Source organism: Aulostomus chinensis, chromosome 13, assembly GCF_037954235.1.
Source record: "Aulostomus chinensis isolate RoL2024-O1b breed Wild chromosome 13, RoL_Achi_v1.0, whole genome shotgun sequence".
Lineage (NCBI taxonomy): Eukaryota > Metazoa > Chordata > Actinopteri > Syngnathiformes > Aulostomidae > Aulostomus > Aulostomus chinensis.
The window spans coordinates 25,255,494-25,270,076 of record NC_141332.1 but is presented as its reverse complement, the minus strand read 5'-3'; the positions used below and the strand labels follow the sequence as shown (position 1 = coordinate 25,270,076).

Here is a 14,583-nt window from a genome sequence, read left to right as displayed (position 1 = left end):
ATACGGGTGATTTTAAAACAAAAATATGTAGGAATATCAGCCTGATAGCTGATATTCATCCATGAAAGTAAATATATTTAATTAACAATTTAGTGTTATGTAAAGCAAAAATTACCATGAAATTTGTAGACAATAAAAGACCACAAGTTACACGCTTTACTGATAGGAAAACAATATTATTTATTATCAATATTACACATTTAAAAGTCCGTGAAGTTTGTGACCCAGGCCTTAAACCCCCCTCGAGAACACTAATGGCTACCTGGCGTTAAGACTACAAGTCCCAGCAGGCCTTGCGGCGTTCTCTGGCGTGTGCTCTGCATGCAGTGAGAAGTGTCGAGTGTTTCGGAGGCGGAGAGTCAGTCAGTCGGCTTCCCTGACTGTGGAGCTGCGTCGGGCAGCAGGAGGAGCTCGCAGCGACCGACCCACCGACCGACCGACCTACCGACGGAGAAGCCCGATTCAAAGAAAGACGTGAACGTTGCTCGGCATGTAGAAATTTGAGCTTTGAATCGCACCGGTCGAATGGTTCATGGTGAGGGTTTTAAGTTGGACGGAGAGGGTTGTGACTGGGGACCCGGCAAACCCACCGGCAGAACACCGAGAGGAATCGACGAGAGGTGAGAGGAGCTGCGTTTGAAACTGTACCGAAAATAGTGAAAGGCTCCACATTTGGCTTAATTGAAGTTCGGGGAACAGTTTAGTGAACTGCAGACGCACGACAGGCTTGGTTTGTGTATTTGCAGTTTGGCTCTGAATGCATGCATTTGTGAGCTCGTCCGTGCGGGGTTTTTAAAGCCCCGGTAGGTGTAAATTGTATCTGAAATGGGTGAGGTTTGTCTGGCTGGCCATACAAAAGACTTCTCAGTCACCGGAGTGATTCGTGTCGTTTGCTCTGGTTATTTTGTCGCCTTCCGCCTCAAAACACCCCTTGATAGAATAATGCAACATTTAATGGGAAAGCTTTGAGTGGGATGCGCGGACAGAAGCGAGGAGGCAACGGAAAGCCTGTGCAAAACCTTGTTATTTGGCAGCGTTGCAAAGTAACAAGAAAGACTTGCGTGTGCGTGTGTCCGCGCGCGCGCGCGTATTGGCTGGAAAGGCTGCATTTGCTCCAGAAGCAGCAGTGAGGATGGGGGGGGGGGGGGGGGGGCACAAGGGTGCTCAATCAAATCGAGAGAAGCTTAATTAGAAATAAAAATCTTCCATAATATTATTATTTAATCTTATTGGTCAGTTTCAAAATCCTTTAAAACTGAGGTGGGGTCTAAGTTCCACACAAAGACCCCCAATAAGTGCAGGAAGGGGGTCTATTCCTCCAGTTTTTCCCCTCTGCAGTTCAGGACGGATGTGAACTGTTTGAGGTTTACAGCCTCGTAGGAAGGAAGGGGGATCAGTGGGTCAACTAGAGAAACTGGACCGTTGGCTTCCAAGAATGCTGTCACAGCAGTGTTGAGGAGAGGTTTTCACGGGTCCAAGAACTCATGCCAGAACCTGAGGAGACCCAGAAATGCCCCACTCAGAACTGAACCAGACCACTTATAAATAGAAAACTGAGAAATGCCAGACTCAAATGGCATGCATACTATTATTAGCCTCACCACACACAATTTGTCGAAACAAAACTTTGGTACCTAATGTGGTAGCCGTCTCCTCCTGGTTCTGCCGCACTGGGATGGATATAATCCAGCAATGATCCGATTCCCGGCCAAGAAAGTCAGTAATAAAATAATCCACATTATCTGTTATTCAGCTTGGCTAATCCCCTCGTTATTTTAGCGTAATTCCACTTATCCCGGCTTGCACGACTGATTTAGAACCGGCTTTCTATCTTCTTGCACGTAATAACAGACGCAAAGAAGAGTCTTACATCCTCGCACGGCAGGACGAGTAGACTTGGGCGCATTGAGATGACGTTACCAGCTGCAACTGGCGCGGATCCTAGAGGCCGCCGGCCTGATGGGCCCATAGGAGTACCAAACCAGTATGGGTCAAAGCCCTAGCAAGTAGGAGATACAAACAATGGTCCCCTTTTTAATGGTAGTTCCTAGAGGGATCGATCCCTTGAACTGACGTATATCAACCGTCTCAGTCACTGTCCTTCAACAGTTAACTGTGCTACTGCATACGGTTGTGTTTGGTTCCTGTCCTAACGTAGCCCTCATTTCTGTCTGTGTTTTCCAGGGGAAAGGCCAGCCTTAGATTAATATTATTGGAGGAGTTGACTCAGCACTGGCGGTCTTGTCCATGTTACTGTAATGGAAACACGCTCCGGTTCCCCCCGGTAGCATCTGAAATGCATCACTGGAAATATATCAGCAACTCCCATGGCTAAGTGTATCAAGCGGTGGCTTGAGTTTGCCAGTGGATGCACTCAAGAGTCGGTGCGAGTGCCCAGCCATGCCAAACGCCATGCTAAAGCAACACACCGATAATAACAAGGAGCACTCAGTTCAACCAGAGGGAAAGCTGTGGAAAAAGCTGGTGGAAAATCTATGGTTAGAGCCTCAAATTTGATTTCCCTTTTTTTTTTTTTTTTTTTTTTTGACCTAGATTTTCTGCAACGCTCCATAGCTCAGCCGCTTTTTCCTGCCATTTCCAGCTGCTGTTTTTAACTGTATTCATTTTTGGATTCTTAGTGGCAAGTACAGCTAAATGCAACCTGCTTTCTGAGAGGCTCTTTTGCAGCCGACGTAATGGATGTTGAAATTTACAGCCTGTCCGTGTTGGAGTTGAACATGTGAGCGGCAGGATGAAGGGACCCATATGAAGAGGAGGAATAGGTGGAACAGCAGATCAAAATGGCCCAAACCAGTTTGCTGCAGGGGAAACGCTTTTACTGCCGGGAATGGGTCTTCCATAAGATCCAGCATTGCCTCCAGGAGAAAACCAACAGCTTGAGTGGAGTGGCCAGTACTCCCAGTAAGCAGCCCCCGCTGGTGCCTGTTGGGGGTGCATCCAACCCCGGCAGCCTGACATCAGGTCCCACAAAAGCCGGTAACTCCTGGGGGGTGTTGCTGGTAGGAGGTCCAGGTAGTGGAAAAACTGCACTGTGCTCTGAGCTGTTATGGCCCACGTCGAGCCAGGGAGCCCACCGCGGGCTGCACCAACAGAGCCTGGCCTTCCACTTCTGCCGGGCAGATGACTCGGACACGCTGTGTGTTGGCGGGTTCATTCGAGGTCTGGTGGGTCAGATCTGCCGCAGCGGGCTGGTGTCGGGATATGAGGAGAAGGTGCGGGACCCAGCGGTGCAGGGAGTGTTACAGCCTGGAGAGTGTGAGAGGAACCCCACAGAGGCTTTCAAGAGGTAAGGACACTCAGATCCACTCCTCCACCGCCTTCTTGAACCCGTTTGAACCTTAAAAAAAAAAAAACACACCTAGAAAACCATGATGTATTCTTGTAAATAATATAACCCGTAACCTGAGGGTCCTCTGAAAGAAACTAAAGCCTTTATTTCTCTGCTTCTGTAAGAGAATCATGACATAACAAACAAGAAAAGCTCAGACCTTTGCTTTTTTATTCAAGATGACTTGCATTTGCTCTTTTGTCCAGGACATATTTAAAAAAAACAAATCGATAAATGACACTGACGTCACATCGGGTCTGGATGTGTTGCATCTAGTTTCAAAGAAATAAAGTAGCTTCAACTAGAGAGTTGAGATGATTCCACACGCGTGCTCAGCACTTGGGTGACTGACAGGAAATGAGTCCACAGCAAGTTTTGATAATCTGTTGTTTACTGGTTTTAGAGTAATTATACTGGCTATGATCTACTGGTCCCAGCTTCTCAACTGTGACTGTCTACTGCTTTAGTTGTTATGGAGCATTATACACTGTTCTGGGGATTTTTTTTTTTTTTTTTAAATCTAAGAGCCAAACTATTATTTGAAACATATCAATACCGGCCAAGAATTTCCCAATCGGTGCTTTTGATGAATAAAGAGTGAGTAACTGTAATTAAATAGTTGTTGCAGCTTCATGCGTGTTTGTGTGTTGAAGAGCTTTTTTTCTAAGACTGTTATATGTCATATTTTCGACGCGTTTGTCCTCCTCCTCCTCCTCCTCCTCCAGGTAATGTTTAAAATCTAGGAATTTGGTTTGCCTGGAAATGTAAAATGCAAAGCCAGCCCCTCCCCCTGCTTCCCCTCTCCACCTCCTGACCCTGGTGCACCCCTCCCCCATTTTTTACGGTTGCTCACACTCATTGCATAGCTCCACCTCAGCAGCCTCTCTATTTATTTGATGTCATGGCTGTGTTGGTTTTCCCCCCTGGTGAGGCATTCTGGGTGGGACTGTCCCGCCTCGGCCTCTGACTCATGAAAGGCTGGATATTTTCAAGTGGCAGGCGGCTGAGCTCAGGTGGACTCCTGAGGACTGGGCTTTGAACTGCCACTGGCTGTCCTGCGTGACAGTGCTGCAGATAGATGAAGCGCACATGTGAAACCGAGGCACAGTAGGCTTGTGGAGGTCCGGCGTCCTGCCCGGGCATGTAAAGTGATGAAGATGGACTGTTATTGTAGGTGGAGGCTCTGAAAGGAGCCGCGTATGTGGGTGACTTGCACGATTTGTCTACACGGTAGAGGTCAGGCAGTCAGCGCAACACAGGCTGGAATGCTGCACTGAACTCTCACGTTTCTTGTCTGGCCATCTGGTGACGCTTATTGCACCATCTCAACATCACACTCGGAGGGGGAAAGTAGGTCAAATGTTCAGCAAGGTAAATCTTTTTTTTTTTTTTTTTTTTTTAAAGACTGGCCGGAGTCAACAGCTCGAGCCACACTCGTTCCCAAGGAAGCGAGTGCTTGTCTTGTCATCTGCTCGTAATCGTGCAGCCTCTACCGACGACGCTGACTTTAGTTTGACCCTGGCAGATAAAAGGCAGGTTATCATAGAAACATAAACACGGCGAGGACGTACTTTTCATTTCAGCTCTGCACTTCGTCACGCTGGATGTCGAGAGGGTCTTTTGCAGACTTTGCCTCACGAAACAAATATTCTTCAGCACTTGAAGCCTCTGGGCTCTAAATCAGCCGGCAACAAAGACACAAGGCTTATCATCACAGCTTGCTTTGTTTTTGAGCCAACTAAGCACTTCGGTGAATGCCTTATCGCCATCTCAGGTGTAAACGCGTCCCAGGCACCGTTATACACAAATAATCTTAACAGCTCCTCTGGTGTTATAGATGCTATCTGGTGTCAGGAAGCTCTGAGTGTCAGCCGTATCTGACGGTGACACAGGAAGATAAAAACAGTGCACGGAATGGAAGGGACGTAAACCCTGAATTATTATTCCTTGATTGTGTGAGCTCATTTAAATCAGACCTAAACGTTCTCAGACAGGTGTGCCGGTTTGGATTGAACACACTCAGCGCTGTGTTTAACTCAGTAAAAGTTGTAAGAGCCTCATTTGGTGAAGAGTCTTATTCAACACAGGTTTTTCGGGGAGCTTTTAACCTCCACCAGCCCCTGTTCCAGCTGTGATTTTAGCTAGTGACTGCCTGCAAGAGGCCCTGCCAAATTCTTTAGCCGAGTCAAAGACAAACAAGTCTGTTTGTTGATAGTAATCACCAGTCGTGTGTTAATACAGTGAAACTGGTTCAGACACCGGTTTACATCCATGCTGGACAACTGGCTCATCTGCATCTGCAACCAGGAACTCACCGGACCCCTGACGTTGTAGGCTCAAATTTTATTCACGTTTATTGTACTTTAGTTTTTTATCAATGGGGGAAAAGAAAAAACAGACAAACCACACGAAGCACAACATAACATGAACATGATCAATTAGATTAAAAAAGGTAAAATAAAGAGAGACAAAAATATGTCTAATAACAAAATAGGTGTGCATTGAATCGGGAGCAGTTGGAGGTCCTGGATTCTGGACCAGTGCTTATTTCCGTTCCTTTTTTAGCGTCTGACTTTTTCTTTTTTCGACTACCTCACCTGTCACAGTTTGTGGCCGCTGCTACAAAACTCTCTTGGTTGCAGGAGCCGTCAAGCTCAAACCTCAGATCACCGGCTGGACTGATGTCAGATCAGGTTCCTACTGCGTAGGTGACTGTTTCTGTTTATTTTACCATTGCTTCACAAGTGCAGTCTTGGAAGCTGTGGAGAACAACGAAATGATGAAGACCTGCTCACAAATTTGAAACAAGGAGGTTGGGATTGGGGTTCACATGGAGGAAACTCTTCAGGGTTTCAGCACCGCAAACTGTGTTAGCAGCAGGTCTTCACGTGTGCGCCGACTGATGCTTCAGCTGTTGAGGCTTTGTGTCGGCCGTCTTCTCCTTGAAGTCGTTCACAAATTCATCACGTTTAGAAGCAATAAGCCGTTGCTGTGACCTTTTTTTAAAAGGGTTAAGGAGTTGATCGGAGGTGTCTGGAGGCACTTAGGGTGCTGCTCATGTTCCAGGGTTCAAAAATGGCTCAACAGTCCAAATTAACTGAGTGTAAAATCTGAAATTTCCTGATAACATGAAACCTTGGTCTGTTCCATTTGTTTCACATAATGTGTTCATTGCATTGAGGAGGCTGTGGGTTGATAAGGGGGTGTAATCTGATGTCAGTAAACAATAAAACACATTAGAACACATAGTACTGGTCTGACAGAACCACACTGAAGTTATCAGATCCTGATGGAGGTTGAGTCTCTGCTTGGACACTCTAATAAATTAAAAGTGTCCTTGACTTTATCTCGTGTCATCAACTCGTTAGGAGATAATCAAACTGAACTGTCATATTCAGTGTGAGGACATGTGAGAAATTAACATCACGAAAGAAACTGAGTGGCCATTTCTGTCGATGGTTACTGTAAACAATGGCAGCCGACATTTTCTGGTCTGCCGCGTTTTACACAACAGAAGAGCTGCAAGGTCAACGTGTATACAGGATCATAATGGGAAAATATCAAAATGTGTTACTGGATGAAAAATAAAAGTGCTTATTTGATAGAACGAGCGCTGCTGATGTGCTCTTTTCTCACAGTACTTATTACTGTATATCCATGTTATTATGTGTCAGATTAAAGAGCTAATTTGCTCCGTCTATACTGTTGTGTAGTTTAATCTGTAACAATATATCCTGTTTTACAAGCTTATCCTTTGTGCAGTATTTAAAATCTATAGCTGTCAGATTAATGAAGTGAACCATGAATCCACCCCCCCAGCAGAGATTTTGCCTCAGTTATTGTCTGAATGTTTTTATAATGAGATGGGAGAAAAACTGGATTTTCTTTCAGTATAACAGCTTATTTTGATAAGATGACAAGGAATCTAATATTAAGTTGGTTTATGTTGTTCTCTGATGATCTGTTAGCTTCACTTGTCGTAGTCGTAGCGGCCGTTTGCTCAGTTAGCTGTGCAGCTAACACCAACTCAGCCACGAGAGGCCAGGAAAACCACCTGGTATGTTCGACCTAGTCGTCACACTGCCTTCAATCGGGGGTCTGACTCAGATGCTGTGTCTGGTGCAGCTCTCAGCGCGTAAGCTGCTGTAGCAATTGAGCGATCATGTTCAGCGAGGGCTCCATGACGAGAGGTTAGCTCAGTCACTTCTCTGGCTTTACTGGTGGATGGCAAGACTATCGGCCACTGCAGCAAGTCTCTCTCCATCCACTTGATTTTGACAGGAAAGCTGAGAAATGTGGAGGAAAATAGCACTGCGGCTTCCATTTGATCCGGACTGTGAAAGTAATGTGATGGGTGACAGCAAAGGTCACAGTTTCCCCGATTAAAAGCAGTTTGCCTTTCTTGTCGCTGCCATCACTGAAGGCACTATTTTCTTGGCTTTATCTTCACATTTCATATTTGAAGACGAAGCCAAAGTGCATTTCTCCATTTTTGTCACATCTGCAGTCGTCTCTGTCTCAGCCTTCTATAAAGGCCACTGCCTTGTTTTGACTGGAGTTCGCCGGTTTTAATGATTTATTGTGTTTTCAACAGCCAGTCACCCTCCAGCCTTCCAACATGCCTCATTCTTTTTCCTTCAGGACAAAAGAGTTGGCTTCAAATAGGTGGAATTAACCCAGTCATGTGGGGCAAACGAATTCCATCAGGTTTGTTTTTGCTGATGGGACAAAACCGCCGGTTGGTCTAGGTGTGACTTTAGATGGATCTGTAGTGGGCCTGCTCTCCGTCGAGCGTGCCTTCACCTTCAAATGTAGCCGGTTCTATTTCTTTGTAAAGGGCACAGCTTTCAGAAATGATGAATGGCCAGGGTTTAAATTTGTGAACAAGATTTGAGGTTTCTGGCAGTGTTTTTTTTTTTGGATAGAAGTTGATGCTGCAGTTCAGTTATACTGTACAACTAAAGTGTCACAGCTGCGTTGAATATTTCCGTGTGAAGCATTGTTTGTTGCTTCTCTATATATCATTGATACCTGATATAGTCTGTTAGCATGAAAAACCTTGACTTAAAGCTGCGCGTTGGGTTGAGCCTAATATGCCTCATGCTGTTGGGACCGTTTCCATTTCTGTGCTGGTGTTGCAGTGTTGATCGATTTTAGATATTGGAATTCCTCCGGCTCTGATGCCAGGCGTGTGCTCTCGTGCATTCTAGCTATATTGTTTGCAGGATATCTTAAAAAAAACAAAAACAAATGCAGAGAATTGGATGACATACGGTTGAAAGAGAGGTAATATTACCATGGACGGAGTTTTGCGTGAGATGTTAAATCCTGAAGTTGTTGGCAGGACGCAGCCTCTTTGGTGCTCTCTGAGTGCTTTCTAGTTGATCATTTATAATCAAATCAAGCGCAAGTGTGATTTAAGTGGGAAGCTGGGAGCTTTCCAGTAGAGATACATTTTCCACAGTAAATTCCAGATTTTGGCTCCTGCTATTGTAGGAAATGGTGATAGAGAAGAATATATCGATTTTTCTGTCAGGTACCTCTTTTCTCTGATTTCTAACATTACCAAACCCATTGGGTTTTTTTTTTTTTTTTTCCCCTGTTGACTTTTTGACTGCTGCACATCGGGCGGTCCTAGTTATTGGGGTCAAGGGACGTTAAATGAAAGCTGCCCGTACCTTTCATGTGGTGCACGGCTGTGGAAAGCTGGCTGGAGATTAGGGCCTCGTTTTAGTACAAAAAAGAAGAAAGACTCCCAGAGTGACGCATCAACTCCAATTGAGCAAATGAGGAGAAACAGCAGCAGCAGTAGTGTGGCTGCAACGGTGACTCAGCAATCTGTGGCCAGCCTCTGTCTCCACACCACCGCCGAATGGTGTGTGTGTTTATGCAAGGGTTTTTCTGTGTGTGTGTGTGTGTGTGTGTGTGTGTGTGTGTGTGTGTGTGGATGAGCCCATGTGCTTGTTTGTTGTCCTCATAAATGAGGCTCATTTATGAAGTTGTATAATCGCAGCTCATAGAAAAAGTTTTGGTACAAGTTGGATGCTGCAACATACTCGTGTAACTTTGTGGATAATAATTAAATCTGTGGCATATTAAAAAATGAAGGAAAAAAAACCCAAGGATAAGTGCTGCATAATTATGAAAAAAGTCAAATTTTAATTATTCTGACTGATATTACAATTGCTGTATGAAGGGAATGAAGGAATGTTCATTTTTGCATCTTTTTTCTCATTGAAAACACAATTCGAATGATAACGGTGGGATTTTGTGGGGATCTGAAGATGTTTTGGTTTTCTTTACACAAGTTGCCTTGTGCAAATATTGCATGTTCCTGCAACTGGAAAACTGCAGTGGGCCGATTCGCAATTTTGATTGAATTTCAGTTTCTTGTGCAGACTTGAATTTGCTCGAGTGGTCGGAACGATGGAAACAAGAATCCTTAAGTTTTGGGGAGCTAGAACAGTGTTTTCCATATTCACAAAGGCTCAAACCTTGGTTTCAAATTATAACGAGGTAGAAATTTGCCATAATCAGACTTAAAGAGCATAGATGAAGGTAAGAAGCCCTGTTCAGCTTGTAAATGAGCAACAACTCTGCTCATTGTTGCTCTGAAATATGCAGCACTGTCTTTTTAAGCAAAATGAAATGCCCGAAACTGCTTATACTTGTTTGTGTTTATGCAGGACCCCAACATTCACAGTAAAGAGCTGACTATGAAGCAGTGCCCAACAACCCACAATGCTCTCTTTGTTCGCTTAAATCTGTTGAATTGGACTAAAGCTGTGTACATAATCCCGCCTTGGCCGGCAAAAGACACCTTGCAGGTTTACCAGTTGCTGTTGAAGTCTTGACAAAAGTGTGTGTGTGTGTGTGTGTGCGCGCGCGCGCCATCGGGGGTGTGAGGAAAGCACAAGTAGAGCTGAGTGTGTTCTGGAGGCAAACTGTGGCAGCAGTGTCAGCGGGGAGGTGGAGGGAGGGGGGTTGAAACGGATGAAATTTCAGATTCCCTTGACAGTATTGGATAGCTGGCCAGGAATGCACACCTCGTCTGGGCTGGGAGGAGCTCGGGGGATTTGGTGTAGTTATCTGAGGTATGTGTGCTGGCCGCAGAAGAAGGTGCACTGTGTTTACACTTTTTGCAAATCACGACTAGGTTTCATTACAAAGGTTGAAATAATAGTTTAGTCCATTTTGATATTTGGTACTTTCACCTTCAGTACTTGTCAAGTGAAATTTAAGCTAAAATCAGATATTACAAAAAAAATGAAACGCAATTGAGGTATGTTTGGTGACATGTTCCGCTAAACATGGCAGCTACACAGACGTAGGAGCAGAGCACCCATCTACAGCCGTTGAAACAAAAAAGAAAAGTATTTGTCATTTTGTAACTGCATAAATGTTGCAGAGTCTGCCTTATTTTTCAAAACAATGTTTTTTTATGCTATGTAATACATGTTTGAGTTGTGAAATGCTTTACTTTTCATTTTTCTTGGTAATAAAACAAGTAGGCTCATCATAACATTTTATCACAATTGCTTTGTTGTACACAATAATCACAATATGACTTTTCCACCAAATGGTGCAACACTAGAGGCCTTGTCCGCTGTTTTTTTTTCCTCCATGTTTCATGCTGTTCAGAGGCAACAGACGGACGAACCAGAGTTTGGGAATATCTGGGAAGATGCCAGCAGTGGAAACAGCTGGTCGGCCACATGAGATTAAAGATTCACTGATTCATAGTTTATTAAAAGAGTTCTATCTATCCCCTGTTTTGCACATTAACTTTTACTGCAAAAGAAAACTCAAGCAAGTTAGAAAACTGATAGACAGTTTTCCAAAGCTATGGTGCTTTTCTGTGGTACTTCAGAAATCTTTGCTGCAGCACAACAACGGGCCAGGAGAAGTCATAGTTATTCTTCTGAGCTGAAGGGTGGAGTGAAGGGTTGGACAAGTCTCAGGAGACAGCCGGCACTTTCAGTCTCAGAAAGAATGTGATGATTGTATGTGACGTGATCAGAGTCTAGAACCAAAAACATCATCACCATTTCACTTCAGTTCATCTTCTCAAGGATGAGACACGAGGAGGTGTTGTAAGAATTGTTTTTAAAGTGCAAGTCACCTTGATTTGGCACTCGTTCGCTCTTTAGTTCCTCCTGACCAAGCAGACTCCAGGACTTTGTCTCGCAGACAGCTACAGGCATTTGTCTGCTTGGGATCCAGCACAGAATTGATTGTGCAGATCCATTAAGTGGAGATCCAATTCTCATTGTCCAGCAGGATTTTTTTCTTTTGTTTTTTTTGTTTTCAGCTGATGAGCTTTGTCATTAAGTGAGATAATGTGTGTTAGAAGCAGCTGCTTGAACATCAGTGGCTGTGTTCTATATGAGGACGTGCTCGGGAGATTCAAGCTCAGAAAGAGACATTTTTACAGCAGCACCAGAATGGTTCCTGAGTTTGGCACGATACTCGAAGAATATATATTTCTTTTTTAAATCTGGCCCCGATGGAGGGAAATGTTCTGTATCAGATCTGGATCCAGTACGGAATCCCACTACCACTCCTGAATCACGTAGCTGTGTCCAGTTTTGAAGAACAGCTCAACAAACGCTTGGTTTGTTTGTTTGTTTTTTATTGAGGTTTAATTCAGAAAGTGCATTGTCACTCACTCTGACCTGAATTTCCTTTTGCAATGGAGTTGAAATCATGTAGCTCCCGTATGCACATCGGACCCTGGGTTGTGTTTTGGTCGGTTTGGTTGAAGCAGAACGGCTTAGAACTTGAATGCAGTCAGGGCTGAAAACTGAAGCCCACATGTGACCGACCCGCTCAGACATGCGACGTCACTCTACGTCCGACTGGATTTGATGTCATTTGATGAACTTATTTAAACTTTAAAAAGGTTTGGAATCACTGCCCGTATCTCTGCTCAGTCATTTTAAACAAATGAATGTAATGACCATTTCTGTATTTTTGAAAAATAACTAATGGGCTACTGCAAGTTTGATGTCCTGAGAGGGTTCGTCTATGTAATGAAAGGCTCTCAGCACAAACAAACGTTGTCCTTCCTCTGCTAGCATACCCTCCCGTGCGTCCACCACTCTGCATCCAACCCCTAATTTGTAAAAAGCTTCACTAAACAAGCTTTATTCAGCACTTACAAAAGGGGTAATGAAGCCTTAGATTCACATTTTTATGTCCAATCAGATAAAGCTGGAGAAAGATGATAACAAAGTATCTGAGACCGGATGTTCGGAGCATTTGTTCTCAGCACCAGCCGCTCTTACTGTCCTCGTCCATGTGATTACTTTGAACAAGACAATTAGAGTGATGTTCTGCATGTTGTAAGAATCGACTGCTTCCCTCTGGACGAGGCGGTGCGTGAGTCAGCTCTGTTCCACCGGGCTGTCCGGACTCTAAGAAGCTGCCTCCAAACTGGCTCGAGCGATGAGGTTTCTTCTAATGAAAAGACCTGTTTGTCTGTTCCCTCGTGGTGCAAAGAGAACCTGCAGGCTTTTCGGCTGGGCCTTCATACATTAACAGAGCGGGGTCAGGTTGAACATGGCTGGTGTTTTTAAGCTGTACCCTGGTCAGTGTTCGCTCTGCATGCACCTGCTCTATGAAATGAGTTGTGTAAATTTGCAGGAAGCTGGCGTGGCGCCCGGTTCTGCCCTGTCAGCCCAGACATCTTCACTAAACATCACAGTGAAAGCTTCAGTTTGCACGCGCTGGTGGGAGCGACGGCCACCGTAGTTGCAAACACAACATGACAGATGGCAAGTGCATTAGATGCATTTCACACCCGGCCTTCCTTTTTCTCATCTTGAGTAGCAACTGGCATCAACTTGGGCATATGTTGAGGACTTGGACGAGAACCAAATAGTCAGTACAAATGTCCCGAGACCACAGTGAGTGGCTGACTTCAGATTTTTCTGGCTCAGGTATGCTGCATGTTTATATGGCAAATTTGCTTTTGCTGCAATTGGTTTCTTTCCATCTGCCGTAGCCCCGTGGAGTTTTCTTTGTCTGCAGCTCTTATCCTTTGACTCTTTTTTGACAGCCCAAAAGTAGCTGAATTGAGAGAGAAGAATGGCTCTTTGTTTTGCTGGCTTGCTGTCACTGAGGATTTGATTGTCTCAGTAGGCAACGTGGCCTCAGACACAACCATTCACACACACTCACCCCTGTGGATGGACCTTCCTTTTGGCAAAGCTCCCAGATGGCACTGCAGCTTCTCTGGGCTGCAGCCGTCAGAGGGAGCGAGCGAGCTCATTTCTATATGCCGAAGAAGTTTTGGAACCATCTTTTTGTGTGTAGGCACTGAAGGGAACAGTAACCATCGTCCATTTTTTTTTTTTTTTTTTAAATTCGAACAGACAGGTTAGTTGTAGGTTTCTACATTCCCACTGGAACATTGACATTATGTTGTAGCTCTTGATTTCTTTACACAATGGAAGGCACTTGAAAAGACGCTGCAAAGAGCCGAAGGGATGTTTCATCCAACCTCCCTCAACCTTGAACCCACACATAGATTTTTTTCTCCTCCTGCATGACTTTTTGTTTACCTAAGCATTTGGAAAATGCCTGACACAATTTGTTTTGTTTGAAGCTAATGGAGACTGAGAGCGAACAACAGAGAAACTGTTCAAAATTGGCATTTAGCGTTAGCGTTAGCATTCGGTTGAACGCTCATTCACAGTAACGCTGAACCCGAAATGTTCTTGTTTCTTTCTTTATTTCTAAGCTCAAATCAAAGTGTTTGTGGATTATAGAGCATCCAGAAGGATAAAGAATCCTTTGATTATGCTGGACAATGTGTTTGAAAGTATATAAACCAGCGTTTTGGTTAGTTTTACTCATGTCAGCAGCCGGGCTCCATTAGCTTCAAGCTAATAATGTATGCTGTGTGGCTGTTAACACCATTTTCAATTCCAATCATCAGTCATACAAACTATTCTCAACAAAGTAAATATTATTGTATGAAATAGTCAACAAAATTTATGTGTTAATACTTTTGTGCCGTGGTAGCAAATGAAAAATCCCAAATTGCCTCGGTTGCGTGTCTCAGTCTCATTACTTTGGACATCACCCCAGCGATTTCAGCTCCTGTGTGCTGGAAGATAATGAAGCCGGGCTAACATGCAAGATTAAATGGAATATACTCAAAAATGAAATGGTTTTAGGAGGTGCAGGGTTAGTGACAGACTGTTGAGCATCCAAAGGAAGTCTCATTA

At 44.3% G+C, this 14,583-nt stretch overlaps 1 protein-coding gene across 3 annotated transcripts in view; it reads left to right on the top strand.

The window, feature by feature from the left end:
- The first annotated feature begins 267 nt into the window (after positions 1 to 267).
- ankrd50 (ankyrin repeat domain 50) overlaps positions 268 to 14,583 on the top strand; it is a 37,645-nt gene continuing 23,329 nt past the window's right edge. The window contains exons 1-3 of one of the 3 annotated variants that reach the window (XM_086222285.1): positions 269 to 620; positions 2,185 to 2,498; positions 2,717 to 3,307. In XM_086222285.1, coding sequence (XP_086078411.1) covers positions 2,802 to 3,307 — 506 coding nt within the window. In that variant the 5' untranslated portion in view covers positions 269 to 620; positions 2,185 to 2,498; positions 2,717 to 2,801. Of the gene's footprint in view, positions 621 to 2,184; positions 3,308 to 14,583 lie in introns of all 3 variants that reach the window. The other 2 variants (XM_086222286.1, XM_086222284.1) reach the window with 2 other exon arrangements.